Genomic DNA, 13,321 nt, shown 5'->3' with positions numbered 1-13,321 from the left:
GCAGAGACATCTCAAGTGTCCATTTCCCAGGCAGGTGGGGATTTGCCGGAGTGGGGAACCTCATGATAAATAGTGCAAGCGTGCTGAAATGGGCTTTCCGGAGGGTTCTTTTGGAACCAAAACCAAGCTCTTGTATTATCTTTTGCTGATCACATAGGCTAATATACGCTTGCAAGGAATTTCTCCTTGGGAAAATAAGCCCCCAAAGCGTTAGTAAAAGGTGCCAGAGCGGTTAAGCAATGGAAGCGACGGTGGCCGATCCCCACCCAGTCCATCTCACTCCCTTGTTTTAATTTCGAAACAAACCGGTAATTACAGTAAGACCTCATCCACACCATGAATTGAAAGCACTCTTATACCACTTTCACAACAGTGGCTTGCCCCAAGGAATCCTGGGAAGTGTTAAGAGAGCTAAGAGTTCCTAGGAGACCCCATCTCTCCTCACAAAGCTCCCATTTGAAGAGGTTGAGCAATTAATCCTCTTTCCCAAGGAACTCTGGGTACCGGCAGCTCCGTGAGGGAACTAGGGGTCTCCTAACAATTCTCAGCCCCTTAAGAAACCAGTTCCCAGAATTCTTTGGGGGGAAACCATGGCTGTTTAAAGCACCATCATGGCACTTTAAAGGTATGGTGTGGATGGGACGGAGGTAAAAGAAAAGCAAAGTGGTATAGAAATGGACTATGCCTTTTTGGCGGCCGCTGTTGCTGGTTCCTGGCTGCTGGAGTAAGTGGCTTCATCCATGTCAGAATCTCCTCGGTCAGAATACTCCACGGTCTCCGCCGTCCCAGCCTTTTTGGCCTTTGCTGTGTTTGCCTCCGAAGATGCTCCGCTTCTTTCACTGAATTTGGAAAGGGGAAGCTGGGAATCGATGCAATTCTGGTATTCCGGCTGCGGCTTGTCGCCGATATGGTTGCCAAAACCACCATTTGTTTGGCTCTGGGACAGGCTGGCGCTCTCGGTCCTGGAGTCTTGGGAGCTGAGGCTTCCGTCCCGTTTACCTGAGCCAAGGCCAGATAAGCTCCCAGAGGTAGGCCTCTGCTGGCTCAGCGGCCGGTTGTGTTCCTCTGAAGACGACTCTGCCTCATGGTCTAGTGTCAGTGGCGGCCTTTTAAAATACCCCTTTGTGCCACTGAAGAGATTTGATGGTGCTACGGAGAAAGGGAAATTCCCAATAGTAAGCATTATTTAAATAACCTAATACAGTGGTAAAGGTAAAGGTAAAGGTAAAGGTAAAGGGACCCCTGACCATTAGGTCCAGTTATGACTGACTCTAGGGTTGCGACGCTCATCTCGCTTTACTGGCCGAGGGAGCCGGAGTACAGTTTCCAGGTCATGTGGCCAGCATGACTAAGCCACTTCTGGAGAACCAGAGCAGCACACGGAAACGCCGTTTACCTTCCCGCTGGAGCGGTACCTATTTATCTACTTGCACTTTGACGTGCTTTCAAACTGCTAGGTTGGCAGGAGCAGGGACCGAGCAACGGGAGCTCACCCTGTTGCGGGGATTCGAACCGCCGACCTTCTGATCGGCAAGTCCTAGGCTCTGTGGTTTAACCCATAGCACCACCTGCGACCTACATTGCAGTCATACCTTGGGTTAAACATGCTTCAGGTTGAGCGTTTTCAGGTTACGCTCTGCGGCGACCTGGAAGTAATGGAACGGGTTACTTCCGGGTTTCGCCGCTCGTGCATGCGCAGACGCTCAAAATGACGTCACGCGCATGCACAGAAGCGGCGAATCGCGGCCCGCGTATGCGCAGGCTGCGTTCTACTCAGGATGCAAACGGGTCTCCGGAATGGATCCCGTTCGCATCCAGAGGTACCACTGTACCCTGGTCAGTTGAGACATACATATCTCAGCTTAATAATCCAAAATATGCTCAGGTCTGGAGCCTGGGTGCTCCAGCCAAATCCTTCCCTCTTTCCGTCTCAGCCCTACATGGGCCACAAGAAATCAGAAACGTGCCAACCCTACTGAGTTTCAGACAACTGGTAAAAAACTGTCTTATTTCATGAGGCCCTTGCACCTGGAATGCTTCTCAGATGTTTCATGTTTTATTTCCTTTGGAGATTTAAATTTTAAGTTTTGGAGGTTTAATTTAGTTTTAAATTTTTCTATATTGTATGTTTTCACTGTGTTGTGAAAGGTGGGAAATAAAATTTCAAGTGAACAAGCAAATAAATAATAAATAAAATACATTTTATTTATGCAATTTCCTATTACATCTGAACTGAGAATCTGATTACCAAGATCCTAAATCATGCTTGGAAGCTGGATTTAAGATCATTATCTGTTCTGCTTTTGGTAATCCCACTTCAGATATAACAGGGAGCAATGGATTCTTGATGCAGGAAGTGTTGGAACCACAACGCATCAGGATGAGAAGAAGGAAGGCTCGTCCAAGGATGGAATGTGCAGGTACAGAAAGCCTGTGTGGGCCTCAGTTTCACCTCACATTTTTAGCTTTCAGTACTCAAAACTGCCAGCATTAAAGGTAACGCTGAGAGGATTTACAGGCCCAAGAACAAATGAAAGACAGAACTCCAACCAAACATGGCCGATGCGAGGATCTCGGGGCCCAGCATCAGCCCTGGGACGGATGACCATGTCAATTTCATTTTCTCTCAGTTCTTAATGTTTTCTTCAGTCTTAAGCTTTAATTCTCCACATTTCTGCTTCAGTTTGCGAATTTATTTTTGAAGTGCCCCTGTGTGTGGATCCAGCACTTTTGTGTGGATTTCTCCTGTATTTTTATAAGCAATTTTGCCTAATACACGTGGTTTCTTCCAAAGCAATTTCCCCTAATATTTTGGTATGCTATTTTCACTAATATATGCATTCAGATGCACACTTTAGTATATGCATTTCTTTGTACAAATTACTTGGCTGGAGAACTGCACTGCAAAATTCCAAGAAGTGCGAATTTTGAAGTATGGTCAAATTTCAGTTTGTGCGTTGTTTTGGAAACTGCGAATCAGGTTAAGTTCACTTTTAAATGCAAACTGAACTGAATTTCTCCTCCATCCCTAATTGGCACCCAGGTCAGGAAACTTTAGGCCACACTGACCCTTTCCTTAATGGCCTTTTAAGCAGGTTATAAAAACATTTTTGCTTCAACAGGCCTTTAGTCTGGATTCCCCTCATGCGAAGCCTTTTGTTGACTCCTAGCTCTCTGCTTTTACTACTTATAAGTTGGACTTTTGCTTCTGGAATTTTATTGTCTGCTTTTAATGGCTGCAAGTGTCCTTGTGGGCCTATCTGGGCTGAAAGGCAGGGTACAAATATTTAGACAGACAAACAAACAACCCTGATTTAATGAGCTATGTCAGCTTATCAATTCCATCCACCCCCAGCGATCTGCAACTATGCTCCAAAGCTGTCCCTTTCCTTCCACCCACAAGCTAATTTTATCGGATGATAAATTATGCTAGCTGGGTATTAATTGGCAAGTTTTAGTGTTGCAGAACCCCTGGATATGTGGCCGAAGGTGTAGCCAATTCCTGCTAAAACCTGCTGTGTAACAGTGCCTGCCTTAAGGGGAACATGGAAATTACTTTCTAATTGCAACAACAAGAACAACTGCAACTGGGTTGAGCTATTGTGTATAGATGTACGAAAGGAGAAAAACTAAGCAGAATTTGCAGATTACACCAACTATTTATCTAAGACAGGGGGGTGAGGAATTTCTGGCCAGTGGGTCAAATTTGGCCCAGCATGGCTGTCTTCCCTGAACCATGCCCACCTACCTCATATGTGATGTCAGGTGTGACAGACATAGCTGGATCAATCACACAGCTGATCCCTGCAGAAAGTAGTTTTGCTAGAGCTCTGCTCTGTGCTTTGGCAAGAATAGGTTTAGCAAGTCCCTTTGTGCTGTGGTTTCCAAGCACCCAACAACCAGCTGACTGTTAGGCACTTAGGAAGTGCTGCACAAGGGACTCTGACAGGTGGGCGGGATAATGCTGTTTGATTGACAGGTTGGTTGTCCCAGCCACCTGTCAAAGTTGGCCCGCAGGGGGTGGGGGCAGATAGCAATCTGGCCTGTCAGGAAAAGAAAGGTTCCTCACTGCTGATAACACTTAGCGGAATACCTTTCGTATGCCCCTCCTTAGGCTGTGAGATGACAAGGGTCACTTCTTCTGGAGCATGCTCAATAATTTCCAGCGCTGTGTGATGGTGGACCCCTTCCAAGCTCACACTGTTCACTGATATCAAGCGGTCCCCTATGGAGAGAGATTGATTCGGAGATCAAAACAATACATTTTCAAGCTTTTACAGAGGGGCCATGGAGCAATCCACTGACTGCTGCAGATGTTCAACATCCATTTAGTGCTTGGTGCAATGCAAACGATGGACAAATCTGGCAATTTCAGTTTCTCATTTTTCCAATATTAAGTTTGGTTTGGCTCATTTCTGCCTATGTTTGCGTGAAAATATGGTAAAAAGGTAAAGGACCCCTGGATGGTTAAGTCCAGTCAAAGGCGACTATGGGGTTGTGGTGCTCATCTCGCTTTCAGGCCAAGGGAGCTGGTGTTTGTCCACAGACAGCTTTCCAGGTCATGTGGCCAGCATGATTAAACCGCTTCTGGCGCAACAGGACACTGTGACGAGTGCCAGAGCGCACAGAAACACCGTTTACCTTCTCACTACAGCGGTACCTATTTATCTACTTGCATTGGTGTGCTTTCGAACTGCTAGGTTGGCAGAAGCTGGGACAGAGCAATGGGAGCTCACCCTGTCATGGGGCTTCAAACCACTGACTGTCCGATTGGCAAGCCCAAGAGGCTCAGTGGTTTAGACCACAACACCACCTGCGTACACACACACACACACACACACACACAGTCTGCATGAAAATTCATAAGCATTTTCACCAATATTTTAAAAAATGGATGCAGTTTCCCTTAGCATATGCATTTTCCCAAGCAATGGCTCTCATGATGCCTTGAATGGGAAAGTCTTGTATCACATTGCCTTGAATGGGAAAGTCTTGTATCACAGGTTCTTTTGGACCCAGATTTAAATCATCTCCACACGGCCATAATGCTTGCTGTGCGACTATCTTGGGCTAGTGACTATCTCTCAGCCTAACCTACCTCACATAGTTGTCATTTGGCTAAAATGGGTGCAGGGAAAGGTGGGATGAAAATATAATAAGGATAAAACAAGAGTGATGGGTATTTAGGATACCCCTTGTGGTTATGTTTTGGTTGTTGCTGGTTGTTGGTGTCTAAATAAAAAACTTCAAAGCAGCTGTGTGGCATTGTTCATTTTCCCAGAGAAGGAGTTTTTTCTTCCTTGTCTCTTCCCCTGATCTACACAGCGCCCTTCTGAAGTTGCTATTATTAGCCCCATTGGTTCTGGGGAGGGAGGGAGACAGGAGATAAAACCCACCCCCTACAATGTTTCCCCAAGCAAATTAGACCCCACTCCGAGGGGTGTTTCAACAAAGGGAGAGAAAGAATAATGGATCTCTCTCACATCACCGTCTAGTTTGGTCCTGATAAGAAGCACTGAAACTTTATTTTTCCAAGATGAGCTGTTAAGCTATAAACTAACAAACCAAACAACAGGCAGCCATCACTTGCAGACGGTTAGCAATATAGCTCGCCTACATAAAAAGTGTAATTGCCTGATAGGGCCATTCAATGCATCTCATTTTCCAAAATTAGCGGCAAGCGTGTCTTCCAATCACTTCTAATGTCATTGCCAATGGCAACATTCAGTATTTCAACATTAATACATATGCAGTAATTTTTGTTCATTATATTTGTTTTTTTAAGTCAGTGTTTTTAATATTCTGGCAGTATTTCTACTGCTTTCTTTCAACATACAGTAGCAAGCCTAAGATTTACCTGGTTTTAGCGATCCCTGCAAATCTGCTGGTCCTCCAGGAGTTATCGAGTGAATGAAAATCCCAAGGTCAAGCTTTCCAGTTTTCTCCCCACCAGTGATCTGAAACCCTGTTTAAAGCAGTCATTTAGTAAATTTTGTAAAACATTCATGGCAATGTTTCATGAGATTTTGAGAGACCCATTGACCATGGTTTACTAAGAATTCCATATTGGGTGTCCTCCAATATCTTAGATAAGGATAATGGTCAGTTTACCCCAATGGGGAATCTAGAGGTAGACATAAGACCATGCTGATGACTTTATATCAACAAGTGTTAAGTCTGTTCCAATATCTGACAGCTTTCTAAACCTGGGGACATTTCATTCAAAAACAAAGGCATCTTCCAGCCTGAACTCCACCACAACCTGCTCCACCTAATCAAGCTGTATGCTCGATTTTTGTTCATTTCTGTCTTTGAATAAGGACTTTCAAAGTGACATCAACTCACCTAAGCCATACTTCTCATCTTTTTTCAAGTTTACCAAGCTGATCTCCCTTTCTGGCAACGACAGTGGATTTTGCTTCGTTTGTAGAATGTCTGTAGGGAAAGGGAGGTGGGGAAGTCACTGAGATACAGCAGGGTATATTTATTTCTTGGAACATGACATAACACGAAGGACTTGAAACCTTTCAAGTCAAGCTTCACTTGAATTTGCTGTGTAATTAAAAACAGCTCTTCTTGCATCTCAAGAGGGGCATTAATGATAGGGCTCAACACGGCTTCAACATTTTGGGGAAAGGAAGCTCTTCTCCTTCCTACATGAAACGCATCCTTTAGGATATGTAATCTGATGAACATTTAACAATTTTATCTCCACAAAGCAATCAGCCCCCGTTTTGAATATGTGTACATTAATGCATGCAGATTCCATCTAACTCAGTGCCTTTGCAGGGTCTTCCAGAGTCAGACATTCCTCATGCAAGACAACTTATAGTTCTGGCAGTGATGCCATGCTACAGGGGCTTCATGTAGTGGAAGAACTAGCCAGGCCCATGCATGGGGAGGGCAGCTGGGTCAACTTGCCCCGGGCCCTGAAGGGCTAAGCCGGCCATCCCATCCCCGCTGCTAGACTTTCACTGTCATGCCAAGATTTTCTAACTTTATTCTAACAAGACTCCTGCCCTGGGCCTCAGACCAGCTCTGCATGGGCCTGCTTCCATAATATTCCATAATATAAAGGTAAAGGTACCCCTGACCATTAGGTCCAGTCGTGGACGACTCTGGGGTTGCGGCGCTCATCTCGCTTTATTGGCCAAGGGAGCCAGTGTACAGCTTCCGGGTCATGTGGCCAGCATGACTAAGCCGCTTCTGGTGAACCAGAGAAGCGCATGGAAACGCCGTTTACCTTCCCGCTGGAGTGGTACCTATTTATCTACTTGCACTTTGATGTGCTTTCGAACTGCTAGGTTGGCAGGAGATTCCATAATGTAGTGGAACTATATTAAACAGGGGCACAAGATGAGTGACTGGACCTGTGTGTGAAGTCCCCTGATCTCTCTTTTAAAGGACTCATAGCTCAGTGGGAGAGCCACATGCTCTGCACGCAAAAGGCTCCAGGTTCAATCCCCGACATCTCCAAGTAAGGCTGGAGATTTTGGAGTGCTACTGCCAGTCAGTGCTGGCAACACTGAGCTAGACAGTCCAGTTGTCCAACTGGTTATCAAGACAACTTCTTACATTCCTAACCATTGCAGTACAACTGTTCCTGTCGCAATGTTTATCTAGGAACAAGCTATCTGCTTTTTATAAAGAGGAGCTGTGGTACTTAAGTGCTTCAGTGGGGGGGGGGGGAATCAGTATCACCAAAATTGACAGTATAGAATCACAGAATTGCAGAGGTGAAAGGGACCACGAGGGTTACCTAGTGCAATGCCCTGCAACACACCCAACAAGGGGCTTGAACCCACGACCTTGAGATTAAGAGTCTCATGTTCTACCGACTGAGCTATCCCAGGATTAAGTCTGTACATGGTTCAAGTTAATTACTAATGGACCTTTAAAAATCCAGTCACAAGGTCTAAATTTCATCGTAAAAAAGTACTGAATCAAACAATGCTGACCTACAACATAGGCTTGGCCAGTGTCTTCAGCGGATGAAGAATCAGATTCATTTTTCCTTCTTTCTAGGCTGGAATTTAAACCTGCATGAGAGTGTGAACTAAAGGTGGTTGGGAAACGGCGAAAGAGAAGCAGTGAAAGGGGAGTGGAGAGGAAAACAGAACATAGAAGGGAACAAAGTAAAAAGTAAAAAAAATGATAATGATATAAACATGACAAACAAAACACAAACTGGTGTAAAGGTAGCACCACTTCTGGGCCTTAAGAATGCACCAGTGGAAATCAGTGAACATGGATATGTTTGTTCTGTGTGTGTAGAATCAGAGCTCCATGGGAATAAGTATGAAACAGCTGGCCGCGAAGAGATTTTAGGATGAGGAAATGAAAACGAATCCTGCAATTTTGCAAAATTGCAGTACGTCCTAACAGACGGTGGCTCCAGACATCTGAGGCATGGGTCACTGAACTGTAAAAAGCTTAGGAAAATACAGTGGTACCTTGTTTTGAGTCCCGGACGCTCGACGAAAAGGATGCTCGACAAAGCGCCACTCTGAGCATGCACATGGAGCGGTCTGCGCTGCTGCGCTTCTGCGCATAGCACGATTTAGCACTTCTGCACATGTACGAGCGGCAAACCCAGAAGTAACCTGTTCTGGTACTTCCGGTTTGCCGCGGACGTCCACTGAAATGGACGCTGGACGGGGCGGACTTATACGGAGGTACCACTGTAACAAGGTGAAAGTGCTGCAAAAATGCTCAGGAATTCACTTTCGATCCAAAACAATTCTAAAAATGGATCTCTGCTTACTTTTGGCCTGAAGACACCAACTGTTTAATATAGCCCAATAATCCCAGCTATTGACTGCAGGGCATTAGGAAATGCTGTAAATACAAGAGAGGACTTGGAGAACTTCTGTGGCAATGGTAACCACCCTCCCTAAAAATGGTGTACACACTTAACCAAAGTTTCCCATGAGGACAGCAACAGAAAAAAGACCACTTTAAATGCTGCAACCTCCATGCAAATGCCACTGAGAAATGCTTAACCTATGGCAGTGGCAAGTGCAAAAATGAAAAGCCTCTTATCCCATGCTTTGTCCCAGATGCACACACTGATTTCACTCCCGCACAGGTGGCACTGCCTGTGTTTCAGGCTATGCAAGAGAGACTTTAAACCAGGGGTGGGAAACCTGTGGCCCTTCAGATATTGATGGATCACAACTTCCACCAACCCCTGACTGACGGGCCAAGGTGGCAGAGGCTGATAGGAGCTGGAGTCCCACAGCATGTGGTGGGCCACATGATATCAATTTCTGCTTTAAACATTACACAGAGCACCTTCAAAGGGATGTACTTCCTATGGGAACGGCCATGTTAAAACCAGTCCGTAAAAGAGATCCTTACTTGTTGAGCTTTGCTCCTCCAGTCGCTAATTCGGCATCAGATTTTGGCACCTGCTGGAAGATCTTCCCCATCATTTCCTCCATTCTCCGCGAAGAGGCGTCCACGGGGGTGATAACGTTTTTCCGACGCGGACTGACAGACACCTGGCTCTGGGTCAGGTCGTGAAAGGATTTGCTCATGATTCTGGGCCTTTCCTCCCAGGGCAGCTTCTCGTTTTTGTCCCTAGTACAGCTCTGGGCAGACTGGAAGAGGGAGAGTTCAGAGTAGGAGAGCTTCTTGAGAATATCCGCTTGCACCGACAACGGCCGGACCGCGAGCCTGTTCAGTGTGCTGCTGGCCAGGCTGCCGGTGCTGATGGCACGCCCCATGTTGAACCCTTTGACAGAATCCGTGTGGAGGTTGAGGCTCCTAAATGATGCTCTCTCTGCAAGGAAATGGAAAACTGGTTTATGCACATAAAAGAAGCACGCCTCAAAATGCCTTCTGTGTAGACTGGGAAATCTAGAAGAAATAAATATGGCAGCTGTGACTCTTAAAGCTCTTCGGGGCTCCAATGTTTACCAATTCAATACACTCAGAAGCCACAATCCTACAGTAACTGTAGATGGGTGGTGATGTTTAGGGTGCATACAGACCATACATTTAAAGAGTGTGACTTCCCCCAAATGAATCCTTGTAACTGCAGTGTGTTAATGGTGCTGGAAACTGTAGCTCTGTGAGGTGTAAGCTACAGTTTCCTGGGATTATTTTTTGGAGAGGGATGCCATGCACTTTAAATGCACGGTGCACACACAGCCCTATGTGCACACACATACACTGAGTTAATGTTTTAAAAATAGCACTTAGCAGTGGGAGCTGTCTTTTTCCAGGACAAAAACCAGTCACTGGGCCCCACAATCCAGGGGGAGAGGGGCTGCCATCAAAGCCCATCTGAAAATTGGATGTGCACCAGTACAAACAACAGTGATGCTAATAATTACATTGTCCGTACTTAAAAGACCTACACCGGCTGCTAATTTGTGTCTGGCACAATTCAGAGCACTAGTCTGAATCTTCAAAGCTCTAAGTGGTTGGGGACAAGGTATCTGAAAGCCCATCTGCTCTCACATCAGCCTGTCTGACGTTTAAGATGTTCTTCAGAGGACCTGCTCTGACTGGCTCTCTCTTTTGAGGTAGTAATATAGGAAACAAGGAACAGAGCATTTTGGGTTGTGGCACCTCACCTTTGGAACGCCCTCTCCATGTTTTTTCACCCCTGCCCTTTTAGGCTAGAGGCTGCCATTTTAGATTACCCCAAATGCCTCACTCTCAAAGGTTTGTTTATTTTTTAAAGAGGGAGGGTTAGCGATGGCTGCTACAAAAAAAAGATGTTTCCATGCTTTTGTGGCTGCTACCATTCTCTCAATGGGGTACACTGGGAGATGTAAAATGGCAGTTTCAAGAACTCCAGAAGATTCCAGAACACTGCCACACCTAAATTTGCAAAGTCTCCTGAAATGCAAAAGGAGGGAAAGCAGTTTTGCCTCCAAACCCCTCTCCCCAAATCTGAGCTGAGCTTTCAGCACCCGCTCCTAAAGTAACCAAACTTCACAATGCCATCCTGTAGTGGTTAAGAGTGGTGGACTCGTTATCTGGTGAACTGGGTTCGCTTCCCTGCTCATCCACATGCAGCTGCTGGGTGACCTTGGGCCAGTCACACTTCTCTGAAGTCTCTCAGCCCCACTCACCTCACAGAATGTTAGTTGTGGGGGAGAAAGGGAAAGGAGAATGTTAGCCGCTTTGAGACTCCCTAAGGTAGTGATAAAGCAGGATATCAAATCCAAACTCTTAGGACAGACAGGACTTCTGGCTGAGGCCAAAACTCCTGTGCATACTTTCCTTGGGGACTTCAACCTCTGACATACAGAGGTATGTGTCGTGAGGCTCTACAAATGCACACACCTTTCATTGCGTCGCCTCTCTCTTTTATCTAGCATGAAATGTCTTCAGCTCTTTGAAGCCTTTCGATGTAACACTTAATCTTCGTCTAATCTCTGCCAGTCCTCTTTTGCACTCGTTCAAGAATTTGAATCTCTTGTATTTAAGCTCAGTGCCCAGCGCTGTACACAAGACTCGCCTTACAAAGGTTTTACATGAAAGAAACCATTATCTCTCCATTTGTAACTAATCCTCCTCCTCCTTAACCGTAAGACCTTGTTAGCTGGGTTTCTGGCAGACACCATGGGCTGAACATTCTCCACTGAGCTATTGTCTCTTTGTCAGCTTCTCACAACATATGTACTATATACACAGGTGGCAAGAACTATTATTATTATTAGCAGTTAACATTCATGTTAAATTTTTTTTGCCCATATATGCTTTATTGCTCCCTACATTTTTTTAAGCAATTAAATTTAACAGCTGTAGTTGATGGCAGTTGTATGCAAACACCCCAAGTTGTTAAGCGCCTTCTAAATTAATGCAAGAACCTTGTACCTGGCCTGGGGACCTAATGCAAGCTTTTGGACATCTGAGTTAAGTGCTGTTGTTTCCATTCACAGTACAGTGGTACCTCGGGTTACAGATGCTTCAGGTTACAGATGCTTCAGGTTACAGACACTTCAGGTTACACACTCTGCTAACCCAGAAATAGTACCTCGGGTTAAGAACTTTGCTTCAGGATGAGAACAGAAATCACCCAGCGGCGGCACGGCAGGCCCCATTAGCTAAAGTGGTACCTCAGGTTAAGAACAGTTTCAGGTTAAGAATGGACCTCCAGAATGAATTAAGTTCTTAACCCGAGTTGCCACTGTAGCTCTCTCTTCTGCAAGCTGAGGTCCAACACACAGATGGCATACAGATTAGCAACAGCAGCAGGAGGAGGAGGAGCAAGAGGGCAGCCATTGTGCTTACCTATTTCCTGAGCATCTTGGTTACTTTGCCTGGCTCTCATCTGGAGCTGAAATTTATGCTGCGAAGAGCACAGCTGCAGCAAGTACTGGCAGGTCTTGCTGGTGTCAGTTTGGAAGGCATGTTTTATACCATCAGATGTGTTCTGCAGAGTTATCTTCCTCTTCTGTAGCAGGAAAAACAGGTAAAAGGCAGACACAGATATATGAGCTACTTTCCAGCTTTGGGGCGATGCAAATCATTATTCAAGAACAGAACTTGCAAGAAGCAAACAATTGACTGGACTGCTGTAGCGACACTGTACATTACTACAAAACCTGAGGTGCAGAAAATGCAATTATAGCTCAGCTAGATATTATGCAAGGGTTATACTGCATGTGAAAGTATTCAAAGGGCAGGCCAAGCAAGATCAAGATCATGGAGTGGAGTGGAGGTTTAGCTCTCCTCCAGAGGTCCTTTTTTATTGTGCATTCATGATGCTTTGTGCTCATAATTGTATCAGGGAAGTTATATGCAATTCCACTTTTAGTATCATTTCCGCCTGGAAAGGTTTCAGCGTGGACACACTGCTTTGTTTTCAGCTGGTGACTGCTGAATTCCTTTCCTATTTCATACCACTAATGTTCTGGGTTTTGTTCCACTCTCGTTGCGCCACAGGGAATGTGGGCCCCACCAGATGGCAATAATGAGGCAACCCAGAGAGCCAGCGTGGTGTAGTGGTTAAGAGCGGTAGTCTCATAATCTGGGGAAGCGGGTTCGTGTCTCCGCTCCTCCACATGCAGCTGCTGGGTGACCTTGGGCCAGTCACACTTCTCTGAAGTCTCTCAGCCTCACTCACCTCACAGAGTGTTTGTTGTGGGGGAGGAAGGGAAAGGAGATTGTTAGCCGCTTTGAGACTCCTGAAGGGGAGTGAAAGGCGGGATATCAAATCCAAACTCAAAAAAACCCTGGGGAAGTATCTTAGAACAATGACAGAGCTCTAGCCCAATGGTTGCCATCAATTTGATTTGAATTAATTTTATAATGAATTGATTTTAGAATGTTGTACTATTTTATTGTTGTTAGCTGCCCT

General features: G+C 45.5%; 1 protein-coding gene across 6 annotated transcripts in view; it reads right to left on the bottom strand.

The window, feature by feature from the left end:
* The window catches only part of PTPN13 (protein tyrosine phosphatase non-receptor type 13), a 159,397-nt gene that overhangs the window by 36,084 nt on the left and 109,992 nt on the right, over window positions 1–13,321 (bottom strand). For all 6 annotated transcript variants that reach the window (XM_077933806.1, XM_077933803.1, XM_077933805.1 and 3 more), the window contains 7 exons: window positions 12,253–12,415; window positions 9,361–9,784; window positions 7,959–8,056; window positions 6,346–6,435; window positions 5,858–5,965; window positions 4,094–4,225; window positions 686–1,149 (listed from right to left, as the gene is read on the bottom strand). In XM_077933806.1, the coding sequence (XP_077789932.1) occupies window positions 686–1,149; window positions 4,094–4,225; window positions 5,858–5,965; window positions 6,346–6,435; window positions 7,959–8,056; window positions 9,361–9,784; window positions 12,253–12,415 (1,479 nt within the window). The remainder of the gene's footprint in view (window positions 1–685; window positions 1,150–4,093; window positions 4,226–5,857; window positions 5,966–6,345; window positions 6,436–7,958; window positions 8,057–9,360; window positions 9,785–12,252; window positions 12,416–13,321) is intronic.

Source organism: Podarcis muralis, chromosome 9 (genome assembly GCF_964188315.1).
Source record: "Podarcis muralis chromosome 9, rPodMur119.hap1.1, whole genome shotgun sequence".
NCBI lineage: Eukaryota > Metazoa > Chordata > Lepidosauria > Squamata > Lacertidae > Podarcis > Podarcis muralis.
Note: the sequence above shows the minus strand (reverse complement) of the source record. Positions and strands in the feature narration are given on the sequence as shown.